We start from the raw sequence: 25092 nt of genomic DNA, 5'->3' as shown, positions 1-25092 counted from the left end.
AGTGTAGTACCAGTGAATATTTTCTGACTGCCCTTCTAACAGCTAGGAGTGTTTGTTATGTTTCTTTGATTTCCCCATGTGAATAAGAAAATTTGTTGTTTTTTTTTCAAAACCATTTTTCAGTAAACTGAATGATGACTGACTGTGTGACTCATTTGTATTCCATGGTCAACTCTGATTAGCTGTTATCTCTAATTATTTAATAACAAAATCTAGGAGGTCTGCAAGTGTATTTATGAGCTTGCTGTATTGATATATATATATAAAACTGACATTGTTAAATATTGTTTTATTGTTATAAATTTTATCGATGTTCAGAAAGTGTACGTTGTCTTTTAGGTAGCTTATCCTTCCAAAAATGTGTGTGCTCTCACTATCACTCCCTTGAGCATTTCATTCAGTCCCATTTAACATACACAGCATTATGCAGGCAGCACACAACATTTCTAGTATGAAGCTTACTCAGGGAAGCCCAGACTGTCCTTGGTGCCAGCTGACTTTAGAGCTTTAGCTGGTATCAGGTCTATTTCATAAGCATGCTATGTTTTCCCTTTTTCAGTAATGTTCATTTGAGCGAAGGTTTTCCCTTATGTAGCTTAAGTAATGCTCTAACCAAAGAAACGAAGGGGATGTTTGAAATATCAGTTGTCATCTTGAGTTCACCTCACTTCACAAAAGTTGTTTCAACTCAGTTTTGAAGAGAATGGGGCATTAAACAAATGGCTATAAATGTCTTTGTCTAGTTTATTAATCTAGAGATTAACAGCTTCTGACTACCTTGATTTATTGTACAGCAGGCTGGGAGGAAGGGTGGGCTCTACTCCAAGGGTGCAGGAGTTCTGTGCCTAACATGGCAGAATTTGTTTTATTTCCCAGTTCTCCATTTGCTGTTATTTAAAAGTAAAACAGAGTAAAAATCATGTGTAATCAGTGTCACTATTCCATTTTAACTATTGTTGACTGGCTAATCACAAACCAAGCTTCTCTTTGTTTGCAGACATCAAATAGTATTGGTTTTGGAAAAGAAACAGAACGATCCATGACTATGACTAAATCAGTAATACCTGATATTCCCTCATCACATGAGAGTTTGATCAAGTGGGCTTACGAGCATAACTATAGTCCAGTTACTTCCTACACAAAAGCCCCTGTTGCTAACAGATTTCATCTGCAACTTGAAGATACAGGTAAGCTTGAAGACTAAGTTTTAGCATCTAGAAAATAGTATATCTGGTGTTTCCAGGGATATGATTATTTGAAAGGTACTTCCTCAATTCGAAGCTTTGTTGTTGGGGGTTGTACTACTTTCACTGTTCATCATCAAGAATTCTGGTAGTATCTGTGAATACTGATTTTAAAAAATAAAAAATCAGTGGCTCTTATCAGAAGAGTCCTGGCAAGTTGTGTTATTTCCTGATATGTTTGTAGAGTGAAGTGGTTATGTTTTATTGAACTCACAAGCCGTAGTCATAAAATCATAGTATGTTTTGGGTTGGAAGGAGCCTTAAAGATCATCTAGTCCCAACCCTCCTGCAGTGGGCAGGGATACCTCCAGCTAGACCAGGTTGCTCACCTGTTGTAGTAGCTGCCCATGCTCAGTGTCCACTGGAATGGACTTCAGCAGTTGAGTATCCTGTTAGATAATAAATCCAGTTTTGATTTCTACTTTCTTTTTTTTTTCCAAAAGTGTGAGCATACCGTTTCCTTGAGACAATTAAGTAAACATTTGTTTAGAGGAAGGTAGTTACCTAATAAGTACAAAGAATTCTGCTCACAATGTCCTTCAAGGGCTTCCTTTGATTATTTTTTTTCAACAAAAATTGTACCTATCAACATTGCAGAAGATTATCAAATAACAAATGTTTTTGGGTTTGTTTTTTTGTAGAAGAGATGAATGATGAAGAAGACCATTCCCTTCCTCCAGAGCTGACAGAATTGCTGGGTGCTAATCCACTGCCTGCCCCAAAGAATCCTGCATTAAGTGATGGCCTGACTTTTCCTTTTCACATTAACAGAGGAAGACATGACACAGTGGGAGAAGGAATCTTCCCATCCAGTGATTCCATGGATACATTAATAAATCATGGCTTTGGGCATTCCCTTTCAAAACATAAAGAACCTGAAGAGGTTCAGGGTAGTGCTGATGTGGCCCTGTCAATAAAGTGTGATGACAAAGTCATGACAGTAGCTGTAGAAAAAGACTCTCTGCAGGTTGGTGTGATCTCAAATTTGGGCAGGCTTTTTGGGCAGGCCATTTGATTTGTGTTTTAACTGAAAAAATAAACATCCTGAGCTCTTCAGTTACCCAACCCTCCAAAATTGGTGAGGGAACCACCAACCGTGAATATTCCTTGCTATAATTCAGGATCATGTTTCTTCTTTCCAACTATCTAGTATTGTGTAGAGGGATTTCTGATTAAAGCTTTGCAGAGTTGGTTATGTGAAAAAATTGCAATGCTTAATCATCAGTCTGAGTTTTTAATGTCCAGAGTAAAAAAAAGCTGCTTTTGATAGCTTTGTGAGACCTGCATAGATATGTCTTTACCATCTACCACTTGATAGGTTGCTTTTGTCCATTTGCATCATGGAAAAGAGCCTGGTATAGGCAGCATTCTTAGTTCATTTCAGACCAAACAGAGTCGGCATTATTTATCAGCAGATTAATAATGAACCTGCTGTTGTCTTTGTTCCATGTTACATTTACTTCCTATCTCTCATGTATAATGACATTTTGAGAGTGACCTTCCCTAGATATCTGTACAATTAACTTTACTTCCTTCAACCAGCAATCATGAGCACTATTCTGAGCTGCACTTGTAGCAAGAGCCTAACACTTACAGACACTTACAAAGTGCCTTTGTTTCAGGCCAGCGGCTACACAAGGACAGAACTCTCACTGCTGGATCACTCTTGCAAAGCCAGGATGAATGATACCCATTTCATTTTGGAGTCTTCCCTGAACAAATGTGGGACTCAGACAGCATATATCTTGAACAAGATCGTTTATTTTAACTCTGTGAGTATTTTAAAATGAGGACCCACCTTCTGTGCTGTGTATTGTAGGAAGCCATTTTAGTGAGATTTAGTTTTACAAAAAATCTTGATCTTTTCCTGTCTCATTCAAACCCAGATGCATCTACAGCCAAGGATATAGAAGGCTGCACATTCAGTGTGCTTCTGTGGTCAGACAGGTGGAAAAAGGAGGAGCTGGACTTAACTGCTTCTACCAAATTGCATGGCTGCACATTGGGGGCCATATGTACCAGTCTCCAAGATGTTGCACCAGCTTTTCCTATGCAGTTTTGATGTATCCATACATAAGCAGTACTATGTAACTGTAAAGAGAAATAGGAATGAAGTTTTGTGATTACACAAAGCTAATACTACTTAATCCATATGCTGAATTATGTTAGGTGAATTTTTTTCTTCTGAAACTGTATGAAAGCAGGTTTCAAAATGCGAGGAAAAGACATTATCTGTGCATGCTTTTCTCTGATAATTTGTTTTCATATTTGCTATCAGTTGATGTACACGTTTTAGGAACATTTCTTGAGTACTTATATATGAGTGATGATGAAAGGTTGCCCACTTGGGTTCTGAGCTTCCCAGGCTGGCTAAGCTTCTAAGCTTCAGTACACTATAGCTAATCTGGGTTTGGAATTAAGGACATCTTTCTCTTCCTGAGCTTTCCAGTATGTAGAAGCAATTATGGCAAATGATGGAAAGCCTGTGGTCCAACCCAAACACAACTAAGGCAGTCTGATCTGACTTTACCTGGTTAAAAGCATTCTGTGCTGGCAAGTCTGGAGCACCTAACTTTATAAGCAGTCCCAAAACAAGACAAAATGTCCAAACTACAGAAGAGCGCAAGTCTGGAGCTAAATACTGTCACAGAACCATCTCTTTATATAACCCTCATAGAATCATTTAGGCTGTAAAAGACCTTCAAGGTCAAGTATATTGAGTCATTGTCCCTATATTCTGTTATGCCCCAAATTAAAATGGGTGTTTGCCTCCTCTTCTCTCCTTTATCCATCATGTCTTTTGCTAGTCTTAGCTACTCACTTAAACTCTGAAACATGTATGGTATATTTCCGAATTTGGGAGCATTTCTCCTGAAAAATAAACACCTGTCAGGGGAGCATCAAACAATGTATATGTAACTTCTTAGCAGTTGGTCTACATCCAGGAAAACAAAGATGAAGTCCTCGAAGGGCGGGAATCAGCTGAGGAGCTGCAGGGTTTACAGAAGAATCAAAGTGCAGAACACTGGAAAACAAAACCAGGAATTGTCAGGGAATGAAATCGAGAAGTGTGCAGAGGAGGAAAAAACAAAGGGGAGGAAATACAGAGAAAAACAAAGAAGGGGAAAATGGGTAAAGGGGTGTCATGTTTTTGGGTGTATGTTTCTGAAAAAAATATGCAAATGACAGAAGAGAAAATCCTTTAATGATTGTTCCCCCATCTGGTCCTTTACACCCTAAGGATTTCAATGAGTGCCTTAAAGACTGTAAGTTGCAAAAAATCATTGAAGAATGCCACTTCTTTTTGCAGTGTTGGTTACAGAAATACTAAAAATAGAATGGAAATGCAGGGCTGCTTATTCAGACACAAGCACCCAGGCTGTTGTCTTTGATGGTTCTGAATTCTATAAAAAAAAGCCCTGAAGAGAGTTCTCTAAGTATAACCTGCATAGTTTACATGCACAGCACGAGGCTGTTTAAGACATGCTTTCAAGATCTGCTTAGCTGGTGCACTTCCTTGGTCTTTGTATTGTTCTGAAATGAGATGAAAATAATAACCATGAAGTGAGAGCGCTTGGTTATCACCTAATTTTATGCATTTGCAATGCCTTTTGTGCAGATTGTCATTCAGCTGTCATCACCAGCTGAAAGCAGTGGCTTTGATGATGATGACATGGAATCAGGTGATAATGGATTTCCAGGGGATGCTGACGAGGGAGATGTTGCTTTCTCAAGCTGGCCTGAAATAGCGGTATGTTACTGTCCACTTTGTACCTGACAACAGGACACCCCTATTGTACTATGCACTTCACATAAATTACATTAATTGTATAGCAATTACTTTGTCTTTTAACACGTTTCTTGCCACTTCTATTTTTTGTGATCCTGTTGAAGATTTCCACTAAGCAGGTGGAATGTGGGTGGGCCCTTATAGAGTGCATTCCAATTTATTCCTGTCCAGCTGCCCCTCCTGACTCTGAGTGTATCTGTATTGTTGTTTGTTTGTTTTCAGTTCAATTGCACACTTAAGCAGCCAGAGGATGACAGAGGCATCTTCTGGCCTCCTGAACCACACATCACCAATGTGACCTTCAACATGGAGCTGTACAAAACAGATCTGTTCCTTGCTCCCTCCCAAGGACTCTTCTCTGTTGCTGAGAATGGACCAGTATACGTGGAGGTAATAAACTGAAAAAAGCTAAAACTAACGGAAACATTTTGCAATGCCATGCATCTGGGTCAAATTTGTTCCTGTCAGTTGAAAGGTCTTGGTGTGCAGTTGCTTTTTAGGCAGACAGGTAAGTTCTTAGTTGGCTGCAGAGAACAGAAACTGTGGGCTAAAAGCAGGACAATGTTTTGAGTCAAAACCAAAAGGATTCTTGCAAAATGCATTACCTTAACTACAAGGTACAGTGGTCATTCTTGCCACGTCTGCTTTTCTGTGCAGAACCTGAAGTGGTCTCTGAGCTCTTACTCTGGAGTGGTATTTCCTGATGACAATTTCAGAGTTTATTGGTAATATGGCTGAACCTCATCTAAAAGACGTAGACATGCAAAAACTGGTTGCTAGTGTCTGTCCTCCATATGCTTGTGTTCTGGTGTTACAAAGTTAATACAGATTCTGATCTTGCTCTGATCCATTTACAAACACAAGTTGCAGTCCTTTTGAGTCTTGTGACACAAGAGATCAAACAGCTTTAGATAAATAAACCTGGCAAAGTCAACAGGCAGATACCCTCAGCTTCAGGTGTGTTTGGACTTGGTGATACTTCCACATGTTCTTGTGGTATCTATGAAATCTGGGGAATTCCAAACCACTATTCAGTATTTCTGAAGATAGTCACAATAACAGAATTTTGCATCTTTAAATTATAGTATGCATTAATAAATACAACACTGGCAATGAAATAGTATCCACAATTTTTAAATGAGTAAATCAAGGAATAGGCTTCTCAGACCAGGAAACTGAGTGAATTGACAGAAGTAAACAGTGCTATGCCATGTTTCTTTTGCCCAAGTTAGTTCCTTTTTGTAAGCCCATTTGCACATTAACAGAGTGCCTATTTGACAGATGTACAGTTTTCTTTGTTGCTTCAGTATGCTGTGGTTCTTCCTCATTCTCTTACCCAATAAAAAGAACTTAAAGTAGTTTAAGCAAAAAGACAGCATGTCCTGCTCAGTTAAGAATATATTTATAAAAAGATGCACTCTTCTTTTGGTTTTTTCCATTTGTATAAAACTGTCTGCTTCCTTCAGCAGTCTGGGATGAATCCTCTTGGCTCTGAGCCCTCTGGTTCTGGAGCTGTTTATTCAGACTGATGTTCTGATTTCTTCATCACCTGTTCTGGCAGAAATCTTTTTGTTTCTGTTTATCCTTCTTGCACAGTGGAAAACCTGTATCAGTGTTCAGCTTCTGTGACTCTGTTTTTATGTTTTTAGCTGACGGAAATCTTTGTTTATTCACTTTTTTGTTATTTTTAAAATTTTTTTTCTGTTTTGTTTCTCTTATTAACAAATATATTTTTGGTTTTGGTGAATAAATTGCTTAGGTCATAATCTTTAAGAACTCTGTATCTCCCTTTTCCTTCTCTGTAAAAATGTTTTTTGTATTTGAATCTTTTGGCATTATTTTCTTTGCTCTCATTTTCATGATCTCAACCTATTTTGATCTCAGCTTTATCCTGTAGTTTTAATTCTTGAGATATTATTCATCCTTTTATTTACTTGATGGTGTTCCATGATACTGTAGTATGCCTGTTCTCCTTGCCATAATCTTTTAAAACTAGTTAACACCATCAGCTTGATTATCTTTCAGTGTCTATGGCTTGACTTCCATTCATCAGTTTTTATTTATGTTACTTCAGAAGATGGTCTTTCTTCCTTAGATTGTTCAGCACATCTCTTCGTCTCTAGTTTGATTGCTGCTCACATAGGGGAGAGAAAAAATAAGAAATGCCTCTATCCACTGCATGACTCTTAGCATCCAGAATTTCTGTATATACCACAGGAAGATCTGGCAGTCTTTTCCTTAAATATACAAGCAGCACATAAGGATAAGCATGCATTTAAGGCACATTTCTTCTACTAAGGAAATTATTGCTTGTAAAATTGTTTTCATCAGACAGTGTTAATGGTTAGACACAACACTTATATTTATTAAGACCAACATGCTTCATTTCTTACAAAATCCATGTAAAATTTTTCCTAATTATTCTGTAGCATTGTCTGCATTCCAGTCTACCTTAACAACATCGGTGCCCTGAAAGTTTGCAGTCTTCATTATTTTTCATAAAAGAACATGAATTTCAGACCTACAATAAATTAAAAGGATCATTTCATAAGAAATTATGGCTTTTTAGAAGGCTCCTCTGCCCTCTGAGTCCAGGAATGCCACCCACACATCAGACCATGACCTCTCCTCTGCCTCTGCATTCCTCCCCTGGCTGGGGGTGGGTTCTCTGTTGCATCTTGGTGCTTTTTTTCTTCTTCTTCTTTCTCAATAAAGTTTCAAAGAGATACAAAGACATGGAATTAGTAATTGACTTCCATACATCTCTGCTTTGTGTCTGGGCAAAGCAGTGCCATCTCAGGTAGCAGCAGCAGTCATTAACTATATGTCTGATCTGGGCTGTGTTTTTTTATCTGATGTTGGAAAGATAAGGGATTGCTGTATCTATTCACTGCGAGGCTATTAAACAGCTGGGTTTGAAACCACAGATTCTCTGTCTCTCACTTTGACAGCCTACCCTTAGCATCCAGCCTTCAAATTAGTTCAGATTGGAAGCAGCAGTGGAAAACTGCTTAAAAAATTTTTGAAAATGTTAATGAAATGTGAACTAAAAATGTCATTTCTGAGATCTTACTATCTCTTTCTTTTTAATGCAGGTGTCTGTGACTAAAGCTGACAGATCCTTGGGCTTTGCCATTCAAACATGCTTTGTTTCCCCGTTTTCAAATCCAGATAGAATGTCTGACTACACCATCATAGAAAACATTTGTCCTAAAGATGAATCTGTTAAATTCTACAACATTGAGAGGGTGAACTTTCCAATACCTCATGCACAGAAGGACAAAAAAAGATTTAGCTTTGTGTTTAAACCAATGTTCAACATCTCACTGCTCTTTCTTCACTGTGAGTTGACTTTGTGTACAAATAAAGACAAAGATAATCAAGGACTGCCAAAGGTTAGTAATTTCTTGAAGTCTAAACTTCTGATTTAGATGAAAATAAGATATTTTTTAAATATGAACTTTCAGGAGAATAAACAGTTTTCTATGAAATTGATGTAATAAACATGGTATGTCTAGGCTCAAAATTTTGATAAGAGTTGCAATGCTATGTGTTTTGCAGAATATAGTTTCTGTTAAGATTTCATTAGGATAATTAGAAATTGCTTTTTACTGTGCAAGTTTTTCAGATTTATCTTTGCTATCCATATTCAAAGCACAAACAACATCAGCTTTAATTTCCAAATACATGCATAATATAAGCAAATATTGCAATCTGATTGTTTCAAAAAAGAATCACTAAACCCTGCTCTGCAACTAATGGAAATTGATGTAACTTAGTTGTTAATGTGTTCTAAGATTTTGGAATTTATCTTTACTGTGGGGTTTATGCACATCCCTCTTAAACTGTATTTTTTAAAAGTGATTTGTCACTGTTGACCAACACATTAGTGGCTACAGTTTTGGCTAGCAGATTTTTAAAAAACATTTATACTAAAATAAAATAATGACTATAAGTTAAGTTAAATTGTGAAGTTTAGAGGACCCTTAGTGAAGGCAAAGCTTGCATTGTGAAGTTCTGCTAAGAATTACCCTTGTCAGTACATTGCATGGGGATCGTTTGGAAGCTTTCTTCTCTTTTTGGTAAATAATAAAGGATAAAACTTATAATGAGGTAACTGTGCAGCTGGCGGAGCTGTCCTGGCAGATGGGTGTCTCTAGTCCCACACTGACAACTTTTTTTGCATTTGCATTTGCAGTGCATTCCTCCTGATGAAGCTTGCACCTCTCTCAATGTGGAAATGATCTTGGCCATGATGCACAATAAAAAAACCTTCACAAAGCCCCTTGTAATAACACATGAAGGAAAACCAGAAGGTATGAAAATTAGCTGGAATTATTTACTAAAGCTATATATATCATATTGTGTAGCATACAGCTGCTTGAAATAAGGTGGTACTTCAAGTATGTGGCATTGTATAATCATGTGTTGATACTGTATTTGTAAAGATGTTATTTATTTACACATTTCCCTGGCAGTTGTCATCTGTCAAAGGCAGTTCATTGGTGGTTTTTTTAACCATCTTTATTGAGATGGATGGTTTTGTCAGGCATTGAGAAAAGAATATGGGTTTCAGAAGTATGAATATAGCAGTGGAGCTTCCAGCAATTTCTCTTTGCATGGAGATTAAAGGCAGTGCTCTGCTCCCTGCTGTATCATTTCTTTATTGTGCTTGTAAATACCTATTTAGGAATAGAACAATGGAATTACAAAGTATTAAGGATGCTAGAGCCCGATAAGTTTGTAAAGCAAAGCTGTGGTCAGTAGAGAGAGACTCATTAGACTCTTGAGCTTCTAAGAGCAAAAGATGAGATACACAAGTGTATTTTAGCTCTGCTTCAGTGGGACTTGTTTGATTATGTAATCTTTATGCAAAAAAATGCATGATTGTGGCTACTAACTGGTTGAAGTAGCTGGAAAATCTGAGGAGCATTATGAGATAATCCAGACTGCATCATGAGACAGTACTCTGGCTTAAGAATATGTCCTGTGAGTGATGAAAAATAAGAACTGTTTTCCCAGTTTCAATTAATTTGAAAGTTTTTCTTGGTGAATCCCTCTGACAACCGCATCGGTCATGTTTTGATACATTCATAAAAGAAAATGTATGTGTGTTATCCTTTCTGCCATGTGTTAACACAGCAGTTTAATCAGAAGCTTTAGTGTCTCCACGTGCACATCAGAATCTTCCGGTTGTGTCCAAAGCTGTTGGACTTTTGAAATGTTTTTTGGGGAGTGTCAGAAGGATGAGGATCTGAAGTCCTTTCACAGAATTTCAGAATGATAGGGGCTATAAGGAACCTCTGGAGACCTCCATTATGCAGTGTTTGCTTTTTAGTCTTCAGAGAGTTAAAAGTACTGTAGAGCATTGCTACCGAACATCAGCAACAACTGTTTCTGTTTGGCTCTGCAAGTCAGCTCATGTTTAGTTTTGTGGGTTTTTTTTTAATAAATTTGCTAATACAGATCATATCCACTATGAAATAAAGGCAAGTATTTGATCTGTCAATGTGATATAATTAAAACTGTACTTTGGGCCTGATTCTTCACTCTTTCTTCTTGAAAAGCTCTCATTTTTTTCCAGTGGTTATTCTATGGGGAATGAGTAAATCCTGCAAATGAAGTTCAGCTTTCAATAAACAGACTTGTACTCTGAGCTCTCTTGCCCTTCCGATGTGTGGAGCATTGTGCACAGCTCCCATCTCGGGCTCTGCTCAGAATGTTGTCTTTGTCAGAGGCACAAGGTCTTAGTGTGCAAAGACAAGCTACATTTATAAAGATTAGTTACAAGACAACAGCGTGATAGAGTATTTTGTTGCATTGTGGGTGATTTAGTCTAATTGTGGGATGCTTGGTGGAAATCTCCCCAGCATATCGCAGCTTTCAGACACAATACAAAGTGGCACAGGAACAAGGTAGCTTTGTTGGGGTGCAGTTTTTCTGCAGTGAATCAAGTGACCCCTTCCAAAAAGCCAAATGCCATTGTTGGCCGCTATGTGAACCTAAGCTTTGGAAAATATATATAATACATGTTCACATTACTGAGCAGGAGAATTTACATCTCAGAAGTGGTGTTCTTAATTTTCTCTCATGCAAACAGGTCAGCTTTCATCGTTGAAAACCATCTTAAGGGAACCAACTGCCATTGGGTTTGCTCTCTGAGCCAAATGTAGAAGTCATTCACTTCACTTTTGAAAAGTCAGAAGGACCTGGTCATTGCAATCTTTTTTTTCTTCAGACAAGCTTATGACTGTCATTGAGTATAATAGAAATCAAAAGTGTATATTGAAATAACTTCCTCCTCTCCTAATTCTGTTATTTACAAGCTCAGTTGCTTACATTATTGCAGTAGATCACACACACTCTCCCCCTCCACTTAAATGAAAGGCATATAGCTAGGAAATACTTGTTCTGCTCTTGAAATAATCTAACAGTCTCATTGTTGAGGTTCTTGCTTAGTGTGGAAACTTTCACAGCAAAAGTGAACAGTTCATGGAAAGGAGTTCATATTAGCAACTAACAAGTGCCTCTATCCTACAAAGGTATAGAAAATCATGATCATTTCTAGATTATTGTCAGGCTGACTGATAACATTTTTTAATTAGATGCTTTTCTTGGACCCACAAGGATTCCCACTGCTTCTGTGTTGCTCTGAGCAACCCACATTAAAATACATGTAAGAGCTGACTCACTGGGGAGAACTGATAATGGGCTACACAGTCTATTATTAATTAGCAGACTTATATTCTCTGTAGAGAGGCCAGTGACAGAATGAGCATGGAAAATCTATTTTTCTCTCAGCTCAGAAAGCATTTTCTTGGCATGTGGGATATGCCAGTGGAGTGTTTGGACAATCAGATAGTGCCCTTACCCATGATTGTACTGTTCAGTGTTCCTTGGTTTCAGTCCAGCCCTCCTCACAAATCTCACATTCAGTTATGCTTTTGCTGTTAGTGCACTTGATGGCTTTCCAGCTTACCTGGTATAGGCACAATCCCCCCAACCCTGTTCTCACCTGGTTTGTAGTACAGTTCCACCTGGTTCCTGCCATCCTACTAGAAGTGATTTGGAAGAGATGGTCATGTTAGAACAAGTGGCAGTAATACAGTGGAAGATTAAAACCCTTATTTGGATATTGTAGGCATATGTGTCTCAGAGCTTAATGATCTTACAGGATATTGCTGGAAGCTTAACACTCCCATTTGGGTTTTAGAAGTTAGAAGCAAAGTCTTGGGCTTAAGAATACTTTAGAGAAATATTTATTTTCAATATTTTTGTGTCACTGTGCAATTACTAAATTTTTTTTCAGTTACTAAATGTACAAAAGCAAGTATTGAGACACTATTCTACCAGTGTCTCTTACAGCTGTTGCACTGAACATGCTTGGACATGCCAGAATTTAAATGAGGTCTGTAGCTTACTGGGCAATCCAGAAGCAAACTGCAGCTAACCAAACAGGTCCTCAGGTCTGAAGCCAGAATCTCTGCCTCTTCTGCTTGAGGTGGCATTCTTGGAGAAAGATAAGAGAAGCAAGTTAGGCAAAAGAAGGGAAAATTCTTCATTTTTTTATGTGTTTACTTATCTCTCTGTTACATGCTGCTGATGATGTTTGATATTGTTGCCAAGAATGATTAGCTTTGATATCACAGCTATGTTCTTTATTTCCTACATATAACTAAAAAGACAAAACAAATGAAATAAACAATGAAAAAAACAAAAACAAACCACCCAACTTCTAAGACAGAATACCAGGTAGGACTCAGGAAAATGTGTGAATCGACATACTCATGCAATTTGGACAAAGCAGTGTTTATCACACCAAAATACTGACTTTTCTTTAGTGGTGATAGCCAGTATTTGGTTTCAAATTTTTTTTGTCTTTGATTCTGGCATTCTGGTGTCTCATGTTTGTGATCAGTGAGTAGTCAGATTAACATAATCACCTTGAAACAGCCTTTGCAGTCTGTGCTTTTTAAGAGCTCCATATAGGGAGCCTAACCTGATGATATCTGAGTGGGAAAGGTTGTGGTGTTCCTGCCAGCAAAATATATGCTACATGAACTATACTGTAGGTTTGCTCCTCCAAGGAATGACCAGGATACAAACAGATTTTTTTCTGAGTTGAGCAAGATTATTTTCCGGCTGGTTTTCCTGAAGTTTCTGGTTTGTAGAAACTCATTTAGACATCATCTAAATGATGTCTTTCTGTGAGACAGAAGGTTGCTTGCATAGTTTATAGACTATATGTAGAACTCTGTCTAATTAATGTTTTGTGATTATTTTTTTTATCAGATCCGTCCCTTCCAAAGCCAAATGTGAGACAACCACGTAAGTAACTCTTAAACCCATCTTTCTTAAGCTTTAAATGTTTGACAAGAAAATATTAGATCAATGAAGAAAATTATCTTCAGCCTTTGAGACTAAATTTATTCAAAATAGTAAGAGGAATGAGAGATTGTTTCTCTCACTTCAGCCCCTCTGTTACTTTCTCCTTTCTACTAAGTTTTCTCCTAAGAGGAAAAGACACTGACTGGTATCTTGTGGCCAGTTAGTTTTAGGGAAGTCTTTTCTGTTTGCATTTAAAATGACCAGATGTGGTCAAAGGGATCAGAAATAGTCTCATAGAGGAAAGGGAAGAAAAACCTAAGCCAGTATCTATCAGGTTTTACCTATGCAAACCTGGTCACAGGCACCCAAAAATTTGTTCTGAAGGCCTTGCCAACAGGAACTGCTGGATAAGACATTTGTCAAAATATGAATTGCCCTGAGGATCTAAGGAGCTTTTGGGCTGAGAGATGTGCATAGGGACAGCTGTTGGATGCAGGAACATATAGTGAGGGTATTGGTTGTGTTTAAGTTTAAGAACCTGAATTCCACTGAAGAATACTCCAGTATGCTTATTTTCTGGCCAGCTTAGTCAATAAAATGTTATTCGCTGGCCTGAGCCATTTTGTGTACTGGGAGACATTAAAAATACTGAAACTAGAAATCATTTTTGTAAGAAGGTATTTCCTCAAATGATTGCTAAAAGAGTGATTATTATTTTTTAAGTATTTCAAATCATCAAAAAAGAAAATCACAAAAGCTGGAAGTTTCTCTGTTTAGATGATTAACATTGGGGGGCAATAAATCCAGGAACCAGATGCTGTTACCCTTGAAATGGTAATGCAAAAGGGCCTCTCCCCTAGAAAGTGATTTGCATGTGTGTGTTTCTATTTTTGTGTTCTGGAATTAATTTCAGTTACAGAAAGCATTGCCAAATGTGAAAAACAATTGTTTCTATTTATGTTTTCGCTGACTTTTTGCTGGCATCTCTTCCCTCTTAACAGCAGTTCCGTTCTCCACCTAGATTTTCAGACTGAACTTGCAGGCAATGCAAGGGAAAGTTTGCTTGAATGTTAGGGCACTTAAACAAAAAGCATCTTTTGCCAGAAATCTCAGCCTTTTCAAAACACGTTTTTTAAGATACATGGCTATTTAATTGAGAGCAAGTTATTAACAGACAACAGAAAATGCTTAATTTTTATAACATTTTCCTGATATGGGTGTGCTGAGCTGGGGTTTTTATTTGTCACATGGAACAGTTGGGTGGACTGAAGCCGGTCTCTGAAAGCATCACTTCTATTTCCTTCATGCAAATCTGCCAGTCTGTTCCTTTAAAATGGTGCTTAATTAACTATGAGTATTTAAAAAGCTTTTCTATGAAAGTGTAAGGGTGTATTTTTGTAAAATAGTATTTGTCTCTGAAGATAAAAAATCCTTGCTGTTGTGTGTTTATTTTGTAGCTGTGTTCTACGGTCTGGACACGCTGACTGTTGTGGGCATTGCTTTTGCAGCATTTGTAATTGGAGCCCTGCTAACAGGAGCACTCTGGTTTATCTACTCTCACACAGGTAAGTGTAAGAGCTCTTACAGACCCCAGTGCAGGTCATGCTGCAAGAAATGTGGTTGCAAGATGAAAGGAAAGGGGAGGGGGCCTAGCAAAAGCTGCCCTGGACCTTTTTTCTTGCTCTCTATTCTTGCAAGGGTGTTTTCCAGCAACTTCTCCCATAAGGCTGTTGGTGTGTATCAGCAGATTGAGACACACCCTTCCCTAAAGGGAGGTGTTACACATTATGAACATGATTTACAATTTGCCAAAATAATTTTAAATGAAAATCTTGAAAACTCACCTGGGACATGAGTAAAACTGAGTATTGCTGGCTTGTGCATTTTCATTAACATCTTTGTATTTCAAATTTAGTTAACATTTCAGCTAATGGATCCCTTTTGGTTCCCATATTCCTTTTTCAAAAATTCTTGTGGTTACTAAATTAGGCTCATGTGACCGGGAATATGATGTGATCACTACAAGAAGTGGGCCAAATAGGTAATACATGGACATATTTTGAATGTAACTAGACTTGAAAATTTTTCTTGGGCCTTGGCTACACAGGATTTTTGTCCCAAGTAATTATTCTTCCATTCTTCAACTTGTGTGTAATCTCACTTAATTGTGTCCAACCAAGTAACCAGGAATATGCTTGAATTGGTGCAGCCTTCATGCATAGATAATTCTTCAGTCTCTCCTCAGAATTTTTTCTATCCTGAAGTAAGTTAGCAGAAATGCTGTGCTCTATTGGAAGAGGAGTGAGTTTTGGGAGTTTTCTGTTGCTTGTAATCTGCAAGGTGGTACAGGCTAAGCCTGGACACTTAGAGGGCTTTAATTTGCAGTATCTGACCTTGGCTGTTGCTGCATTATGGTGTGTCTTGGGATCCTTACACTATGTTGGACCTCCAACTACTTCCACTTTTGACCTTGCAAGACCACAACAAGATCTCTGGGAGGCAGGGAGAATGTGAGGCCAGTGACTTCAAACCTGTGCAGCTATGAAGCTCTGGAATACTGTCGCCCACTCAGGGTCTTTATGGCATCTAAAACGTCATGAATGCTATTTAGGAGCAAGAATCCAGCCCTGTGGGTCAGAGCTTCTGTAAATACTATGTCCCAGGAGCTTATGTTAACTTGGAAAAAAGAAGTGGGTATTTTTCCAGTTGGCAATACAGCAGTTTTGTAGAAGCAGTTGAATGCTTCTCAATGCATCAGCTGTGTATGAAGCTTGTTTGGAACTGAGGCAAATGTAGAAAATGTAAAGGTTGTGATAATATATATGAACAGTATAATTCTACCTCATATACTACTGAAACATTGTGGAAGAAAAGTAAATGCAATTTCAATGGGTAAATTTATGCATTAAGAAGGTAATTTCCAAATAGGTAGCCTTAATAACAAAAAAGTTAAAACAAACTGATATCATTGGTCCTGCATTTGTGGAAGTTCAATCTCTGTTCACATACAGAACTATCTATAGACATGTGTTGTGTGTCAGTAGTCAAGGAATACAGGGAAATCAACATGATAAATCCTTCAGCAGCAATAGGACTTGGACCAATCCCATGAAAAGAATTACGGTAACGAAGCCCATCAGTTATAGTGACCACTTAGAAGTAGTGGAGGGACCAGCTGCTCTTAGTATTTGAAAGCTGAAAATAAGAGGAGAAAAAGGCCTGACAAAAAGGGGACATTGTAACTCACCATATCAGAGAATCACAGAAATGACAAAAAATATTTAAGAAGTTATCTGGTTTGGATTGTGAAAGTGAACCTATGTTCCCATGCACATAAACAAAGCACAGCATGCAGCAGAGTGCAGTCAAGGCTCTGGCAGGGACAGTCTCTTAGAGGACAACTGCTGTGGCAGACAAGATAATCCAGCTGCAGTGGAAACATTTTAGAGCTGGCTGTAGGCTTTTATTTCTTATTAAAATAAGAGAGGGGAAAAAAATCTAAATTTCATCTACAGAGTGGCTGTCTTTTGCCATTAAAGAATTCATGCATAGCTGAATTGTGCTCTGAAATCTCATCTGTTGTAAGTAATACTGGTTTCCTAAGACAGGATTTAGACCAAAGGCTGGAAAATATTAGTTCGTTCCAGAACTGTGTTTTGCTGATACTCAGAGCACGGACAAAAGCTACTATGAGTAGAGAATGGCAAAACTGACATGTGTGAAGTGCTGTAATGCTATTTATGCAATACAGCAAAAGGCCACCTTTTTGTCAGTAGTAAATTTTGCTGATACAATTGTATCAGTGTGTCTCTACTAACAGACTCGTTCTAGGACTGAGAAAGCTTTACATGAATGAGCTTTTTGTTTGTCATGATAGGCCGTTAACAATTGACAGCAGGAATGAACTACAAAATAAGCAAAATTTCACCTCAAAATATTGAATGGGGTTTATTGTGTTGGGTTTTTCATGTAGGACTTTTGCTGATTTCAGTAATGAAAAAATCAGTTTTCTGCCAAAGCATCAAGATTGTGCTTTAAAATACTCTAATACTCTAATTTTCTGAAACAGTTCAACATTGAGTACAGATATTCCAAGATACACAGATAGTAGGGGAGGAGAGGAGGGAAGCTAGGATTATGCAACTGAGGAGGAATTTTAGCTGACTCATCTTCAAAAGGACTCTATACTTTTGATCTTTTCATTCAATTAAAGGATGTGAAAAGTGGTTGAAAGCTTTCCACAGTGGTGTTGGTTCTGCTCAGAGATGACACAAGAAGAAAGGGAGAGTAGCAGAGATTTCCCCAAATTAACCCAATTTATTTGGGAGTCTTAGAAGCAAAAATCTTGTAGTGTCTGTGGATGCAAAAACCCTTCAAAATTTAACCATTTAAGTATCTGCCAATAGAATATCTGCCTTATTAGGAGTAGCTGACCACACGTAGGAAGGGACAGGCACAGGTCTGATTAGGTAATGAGGCTACTAAACCAAGTAAATGAAATGCTGTGTTGCAGAGTTGCTTCATTCTCTCAGAAACTGTGCTTTCCTTCTCCAGGCAGCGGAACAAGTTAAGAGGATAAAATGTTCCAAAATCTGAGAAGTTAAAAGCGTCCCTCCTCCCCCACTTCTCCCTTTTTTATGGGATCTGATTTTAAATAAACTGACATAGCAACCAATTATATTTGGCAAATGGAGATAGAAAAGCAAACATTCAGACTTCCTGGACAGGGAGTACAACTGGCAGCTTTCCTAAGTGTGAATAACAAAGTGCATGCTGTCGCATTCAGATGGGTAAGAGCTTGTTTACTGTCAATAGATGAGACATGTCCATTTTGAGCAGTTCTGGGTCAGTATCGTGAGATACACGAAGCTGTTTACATGAAAAGGGTGGATGGAGAATTTCTCTTCAGCGATAACTTATCTTTCTCTATAGTCTTTTAGTGAATATGTGTTTAAAATACTTTGCTACAGATTAGCTCCGTTTTTAAGAAGTAAAACGTAGGAAAAATCAGCCGGTCCAAATGTAGCTCCTAGCTTGCATTCAAAATGTCACGGTGATTTGGATTTTTTATTCAGGACACTGAGGATTTTTTGTTGTTCCCCAAGAGATTGTGGTATATGCTTGAGGTGCTGCAGAGCTAATCGAGTTACAGCAGAGGGAAGGGGGCTCCCAGCTCAAACTGAAGGGAAGGTGCCTCCTAAGTCGCTTTCCAGAGGAGCTGGGAGCATTAGAGCCAAGCAGCTGGGCTCGCACGGGGACTCCGGCTTTGCATTTGTCACTTTGCCATAAAATAAAAACATATGTTTAGCTTATAAGCGAATTTATGGCTAAATGCATACAGATTGTATTGACATGCCGAGGCTGACGCAGAGCTGTGTGCAGTCATGTGGTTTGTAGGATGGGTGACAGGGAAGCTGCAAGCAGAGCCAGCGGGGGCCCTGCCGGGGGAGCCGAGCGGCCGCCGTTCCTCAGCCCGCTGCCTGGGTCGGGGATCACCAGCTTGCTGGTTTCTGGTGTTTGTGGTCGCTTGTTTCGTTTTAGAGAAAGGGAGTTTGCTTATCTCTGCCTTTATAAGCATATCCTGTGGTACAAAAGGAAGACTTGTACACAAACAAGTCAGGAGGGGAAGACCTCCAAACAAGGCTTTTTAAAGCTTTTACAGCACGGTAACAGACACTGATTTTGTACAGTCGATTCTGTTGAGTTGCAAAGCTGTTTCCAGTTCAAGTTAGAGCTGAAACTTGGTTTCTTTGGAGATGACTGGGGGGTAGATTCTGACCTGCTGCATGTGAGCAGGAATCTGCTGCTCGTAGACCAGTGAGGTGGTCATTACTTCCACTGGAGAAAAAGAAATAAAAATCTGCTCACAAGAGGAAATGCTGAACTGAGTGCTGAATTCACCAGTGAGATCCTAACCCTCTTTTTAAATATTTTGTTGGCCTCCTGGGCAATGTGGCTTAGCGGTTTAGTTTGTTGTTTTTCTGTCCTCTCTCATCCCTTTTCTTCCCCATTCCTGAACCAGTGGGGTGTAAGGCAAGAGCTGTGCTTTGCAGGGCCTTACTTGCACTTAACAGCTGTGGCTGCAGCCTGAGCTAGCAGCAAACCCACTGGTTTCCATTACAAAGAGCACTTGCAACCTCTACTGTGAAAAAATCCTCAGACTTCCCTTCTTTGTAGCAGACCTCTGAATACTGAGCAGCCTGCAGAAGGCCATGCTCTGGCCACAGAAGCGTTAAATGCACACTTCCTCTGCGGCTGCATTCCGAGGAGCTGGGGGCTCTGGCAGCTGGACAGCAGCACACAGGGCATGGTGATGTGCCAGCACAGCTCCCGCGGGAGGAAGCTGGATCATCCCGGCTCTGTAACCCTCTGGATGCAGGCTGTGCCTCCAGCCTTCAACCTGTCACTGAAGCAGTGACTGGGGAGTGGGAGCTCTACAAAATCCTGAGCAGGGACGAAAAATTGGACTCTGCAGGCCTAGCCCATGGCATCAAGTTTCAAATAACCTGGGGCAATAGGAAGCAGGAGATCTGTTTTGGTGTAAACTCACAAGGCAGAAGATGTACCAGCCTTTGATCTTTCCCAATTGTTCCTGTCTGTGAGCTGGCAAAACATTTGCATCTTGCTCCTTTGCTGGGAAAGGTGCTGGTGCTGACTGCACCTCCATTGGTCTGCAGCCCCAGCAGCAGCAGCAGCCTGGCCATGCGGCCATGCTGAGGCTACTGTGCATGTTAAATAAAGTTAGTCTCAACATCTGTTTTGAAGAGACTATTTTGTAGTATTATCAAGATTGCATATTTGAGTACTGTATCTTCAAAAAATGCCACAGTTTGTTTTCTACATGGCCTCATGATGGTCTTGTGGGTATTCATGTAATGGTGTGGCTTTTACTTCCATGATAGTTGAGCGATGAATTTCTTCTATCAGATCCCAGCCACGGGTGCAGAAAGGGTGTGAGGAAAGCAAACAAAAATCTAGGTTTTGTCAGGACCCATACATTTGGCTTTAACTCCTAGTGCTTGATTTGGCAATCCAAATAACAGAGCTTTTAATTTATCATCAGTAAACAATTAACAAGAAATTATGAGGCTTGTTGTCACTACAGGCTGCAAGTACTACGCATTCTGTGACAGCTATAGGGGAACTTTCTGCATGTTATATATGGAGTAAATCAAAGCAATTTTGCAGGGTAGCCTGTTGTTTTCCTGCATGAAGAAAACTGGCCATGTCTTAGGATTTGTGGTATCCTGCTGACTGGAGAACGTTGTCTTCAGCTCCAGTTTTAGTAAATATGCTGCTCTATAAACTGGCACTAAAATAAAGCCTACATTCATTGGCCTTTTTCCATGGAACAGTCAAAGCTATAAAGCAATTTCAGTCATGTAATGGGACCCATTTGAGTGACAGCTGACAAAAGAAGATGGACAGTCTGTATCTTGCTCAACTACCTTTTAAAGTTTAGCTACCAACTGCTTTTAAAATGCTTAAGGAACCAGCAGCATCATTTTCCCCATGCACTTAGCAATGCTGAGGTGCCAACATCTAGTAACCATGTAAAGTCTGTCACCCAAGATGTTCATTGCATGGAAGTACAGACCACCATAAGGGCAAGACTGGACTGGAGTGGATCGTTGTTTTTATGACATCTAACATCCCTCTTTTCCCACCCCCTCCTTTTTCTCTCCCCTTATTCCCAGGAGAAGCAGCAGGAAGACAGCAGGTCCCTACATCCCCGCCAGCCTCCGAGAACAGCAGCGCAGCACACAGCATCGGCAGCACCCAGAGCACCCCGTGCTCCAGCAGCAGTGCAACTTAGCTCCAGGGGAACCACTGAGGAGCAAGAGAAGAGTGCAGAGGTTCCAAGGACTGTGTGTGGACATCAGCATTTTAAAGTTAAAAGGATTGGTTTGGTTGCTTTTGAGAAAAATGAGAGATTTTTCTAGAGAGAGGAGAGAGACAGGAAAAAAAAAAAAAAAAGGAAAAAAAAAAGAAAAAAAAAAAAAAAAAAAAGAAAAAAAAGACTGATTTTCTTTTGGGAAAGCCACTGTGTGTGTGAGTGTGCAGCCTGTTGGATCTTCTATAGCAAGTTATGCTACATGTGACAAAGCTACTAATTTTACAGTACTGCAACCTGTTGTAGGGGTCCCTGGGCCCTCAATGTGAAATCTATGCCAGTTTGGAAAAATGCTGCTTTGTCTATATGACTTTTTTCTTTTCCTAAACCTTCTCATTCACACAAGGTATTCATTAAGGGAATTCAACAAGATAAGCAGAACAAAGACTGTCTTGGGTCAAAGGATTTCTACTTGTTTAAGCAAGAGAGCCTCAAGGTCAGGTATCTTCGGTTAATAACATTTTATTTCTTCAGCAGTGTTTAGCCACTTTTGAGTAACCTTTGTTTTGTTAAGCTTATAGCTACAGCATCTCATTTGCTTTCCTGTTGTGTTTGCAGCTTCAGGTTCCAGGTATTTTTGCTTTAATATGCATTGATTTGCTAATTGGAGAAGAGCACACTCTTAACATTCCCTTTCTTGTTCTCTGGGCCAAAGCTTTTTAGTAAGAGATTTTTTTTTTTTATCTACTATACCAAATACAGGCACACACAAACATTAAAACAAATAATGTTCTTGTGCACTAACATAGATTTGTGTGTACCTTTAATGGCAAGGTCTTTATGCAAATAGATGTATACCGTAGTATACAGAGCCTAACTTATCACTTTAACAGTTGGGAAATCAGCTCAGTCTTCCTTCCATATATAAAATATATAGTGCATACATATATATAAAACAGAAATATAATACTGTTTCTTCCATTTATACTAGGTAGATAGAGGAGATAAAAAAGGTGATTTGGTTCTAATCCTTTAGATATCCCAAATTCCCTTTGAATTAAGAGATGGTTTTGAGGGCTCAAAGAATGCACAGTAGAGCCTATGATGCAGAATACTGCCTATTGAAATTAATCTCTTAAGATAGTTGTGCAGTTGCATTTGTCAAACCGTTTTACAAACACTGCAGTTGGATAGTCCCAAAGTAGTGTCAGAATATGGGAATGGCAGAAAGGTACTGATTGTCAGAGTATTTTTTAAGTGCCATTGCTGTATCTTGACCAAATCAATGCCAAATGAAAAGTAACACTTTTAATGTATAACTGTTTGACTGTTATGGTGCCACTTTGTAATTGTAATGTGTTCTACTGATCCTTCTCCTTTGAGGAAAAATGAGCACTGTTTTGGGTTTTTTTGTCTTAAAATGAGAAGAGTAGCTTTCATTAATTTTAGTGGAGGTTACCTGTGTTCTGCAACAGGAGAAGGGAATTCATTACACTAGAGTGAGAGTCCCCTCTGAAGTCTGAGCTGCAGATTTCTTTTGCTGATCCTACACTTGTGCCTTGCTGATGCCAGGATGGTCAAAGTGCAAGATATGCAATAGATATAATTGCCCAGGATGGAGTGGAATATTACTCACTTTAAATCAAACCTGTTACTAATCCTGCAGACATTTATGCATATGAATAACTACACACCTCATCCTTTCTAGTACAAACACATGCTTAACTCTACACATCTTATGGCTGCTTTCCCATGGAGATGGTCAGTGTATGGAGTTAGACATACAAAGTGTTATTTGTTACCAGGCCAACGAGTAGGCTTGGTGACATCAACAGGATTGTCACTTAAGTGTAGTTATCCCCATGTGTAAGGGTGTGCAGGATTGGCTGTTCTGAGGTGTCAGGGGGATGAATGTGCTACCTGTGTGGTTGAAAAGAAAGCGCTTTGCCTAACCTTCAGCAGAATGTATTGTATAAACATATTCTATGTGTAAAGTCTTTAAAGATGTCTTCAAAGAAGACTATAGAGTCTTTAAGTTCAATCATAGCTATATTTTACTACATTAAATTCTGTATAAAGATATATTTAAATGTTTTAGATAAATGTAAGTTACTCTATATGAAATTTTTAATTTCATTTACTGTGAAATTTACATATTCTGTAAATTTTTTCCTGTTTTAACCCTTTCCTTCCTCAGATGTTTTATTAGGTAGTTTCTCATAGGAAGTACTAGATTTGGTTCTTGGGATGAACAGGTTGAGAAATTTTATGTAAAATAGGTGATTGTATGTTTTTGAGGGAAACATGCTGCATTATCAATATTTTTATCAAAAATTTACTCTAATTTTAAAATAATTTCGATTTCTTTTTACCGCTGGATAAACCAAAAATATATAAAGATCAAAGATTCCATTTCTTGAGTTGTATTTGAAATACAGTTTAAATTAATGAACTTTTGATGTACTCAGCTACTTAATTCAGCAACTGTAATCAATCTGAATTAGTTGTTTATTGGAGGATACCAAAACTACATGTGATTGCTTAGCAGATGGAACAGCCATTTCTGCTTTGGTAAAGAGAGAGAACTGAACCCAGACATTCCCAGTTAATAGCTTTAATACAAAATTGTACAGTACTTTCCAGCAGGTGTTAAGCTGCCTGCAGTTCAGAGTGCTGGTGCACCTGGAAGGTCTACTTTTATAGCAGCCATTTGTCTCCACTGCAGGTTTCTGTGTGGTGTGTCAAGCTCCTGAGGGTGTAACCCCAAAGCCACTGGTTCCCATCTCTGTCAAACCTTGGTCTCACAGAGCTGGGCCTCTCGTGGGAGGTACCTGTGGGGTGTGGAAGGCCAGGGAGACACTCCTGTCCCAGCCAAGGGTTTAAAGCAGGGCTTTGGAGGCTTGGGCTTGGGGGTAAATGTCAGGGTGGTGGAACTGACTGCAAAGGAACTTCTTATGTAAGAACGGGAGGACTGGGCTTAAAAGGGACACTTGCTGCCTGCAAAAGCTGTTAGTAATGTACTTAACTCCAAAGTAGGCTGCTCGTTGTGTCATGCGTCAGCTAATCGCTCACTCTAACCCTTTACAGTACGTGGTTTGGGACATTGCTAAATCCATGTCTGGAGAAGTCAGATCTTTGTTATGCTGTTTTTGTAGCATTTTCCACATGGAAATGGGTTTTGCAAAATATCTGTAGATGTTGATGATTGTAACCTTCCCCTACCCTTTTCTAACAATTTCTCCCCTGTATGTACCATTCTTTGTTACGTATATCTACCTCATGCTTCACAAGGAGACTGTACTGTTGGTTGTGCTGACAGCCCTTCATGTGAGGTGACTGTTCTGCTCTGTTGATGTTTGTCATTTCTGGGGTGTTCATAGAGTTATTACATCTTTGCTGCCATGTTCCTACCAGTTCCAAACATAATATTCTCACTATCAAATAAATACATTTTTTTAAGATTCAAATGCCAGATTTTTTAAATCAAAGAATGGGATAAATTTAGTTGCTAATACCTGTGGCCAGTCTGAACACCCCATTTGTATTTCATATTATGTTCAGTATTTCAGAGACTTGTGGAAACACATAGTTGTACAGTTTTGATAACCACAGTGTCATTCATGTCACCTTAGTCTCTTGTGCATAATAAAATATATATCGATTTATTAATAACTGATGCAATGAATCATTTATTTGAAGTTGTACAGAGTTTACAGCAGTAGATCAAGTTTTGTGTCACTGCCATGTGAGTCCTCGTGTGCCATAAACTTCCGTGGGAGTTGTGTGTGTTAAGGCAGGATTTAATTCTGTAGAACCACCTCGGGTTTTTCCTTTCTGTGTGCTTTTGTCCATTGGCTTTGGTTGGCTTCTCTGTATTGTGGTTTCTTGCAGAAACC

General features: G+C 38.9%; 1 protein-coding gene across 2 annotated transcripts in view; it reads left to right on the top strand.

The window, feature by feature from the left end:
• Positions 1-24868, top strand: part of TGFBR3 (transforming growth factor beta receptor 3) — a 113259-nt gene extending 88391 nt beyond the window's left edge. For both annotated transcript variants that reach the window (XM_071750694.1, XM_071750693.1), the window contains 10 exons: positions 998-1187; positions 1886-2211; positions 2867-3016; positions 4864-4995; positions 5257-5424; positions 8130-8429; positions 9233-9350; positions 13327-13362; positions 14820-14927; positions 21060-24868. In XM_071750694.1, the coding sequence (XP_071606795.1) occupies positions 998-1187; positions 1886-2211; positions 2867-3016; positions 4864-4995; positions 5257-5424; positions 8130-8429; positions 9233-9350; positions 13327-13362; positions 14820-14927; positions 21060-21178 (1647 nt within the window). In that variant the 3' untranslated portion in view covers positions 21179-24868. The remainder of the gene's footprint in view (positions 1-997; positions 1188-1885; positions 2212-2866; positions 3017-4863; positions 4996-5256; positions 5425-8129; positions 8430-9232; positions 9351-13326; positions 13363-14819; positions 14928-21059) is intronic.
• The last annotated feature ends 224 nt before the right edge of the window (positions 24869-25092 follow it).

The sequence above is a fragment of the Heliangelus exortis genome, chromosome 8, assembly GCF_036169615.1.
Source record: "Heliangelus exortis chromosome 8, bHelExo1.hap1, whole genome shotgun sequence".
Classification (NCBI taxonomy): Eukaryota; Metazoa; Chordata; class Aves; order Apodiformes; family Trochilidae; genus Heliangelus; species Heliangelus exortis.
This window is presented reverse-complemented; position numbering and strand designations above follow the sequence as displayed.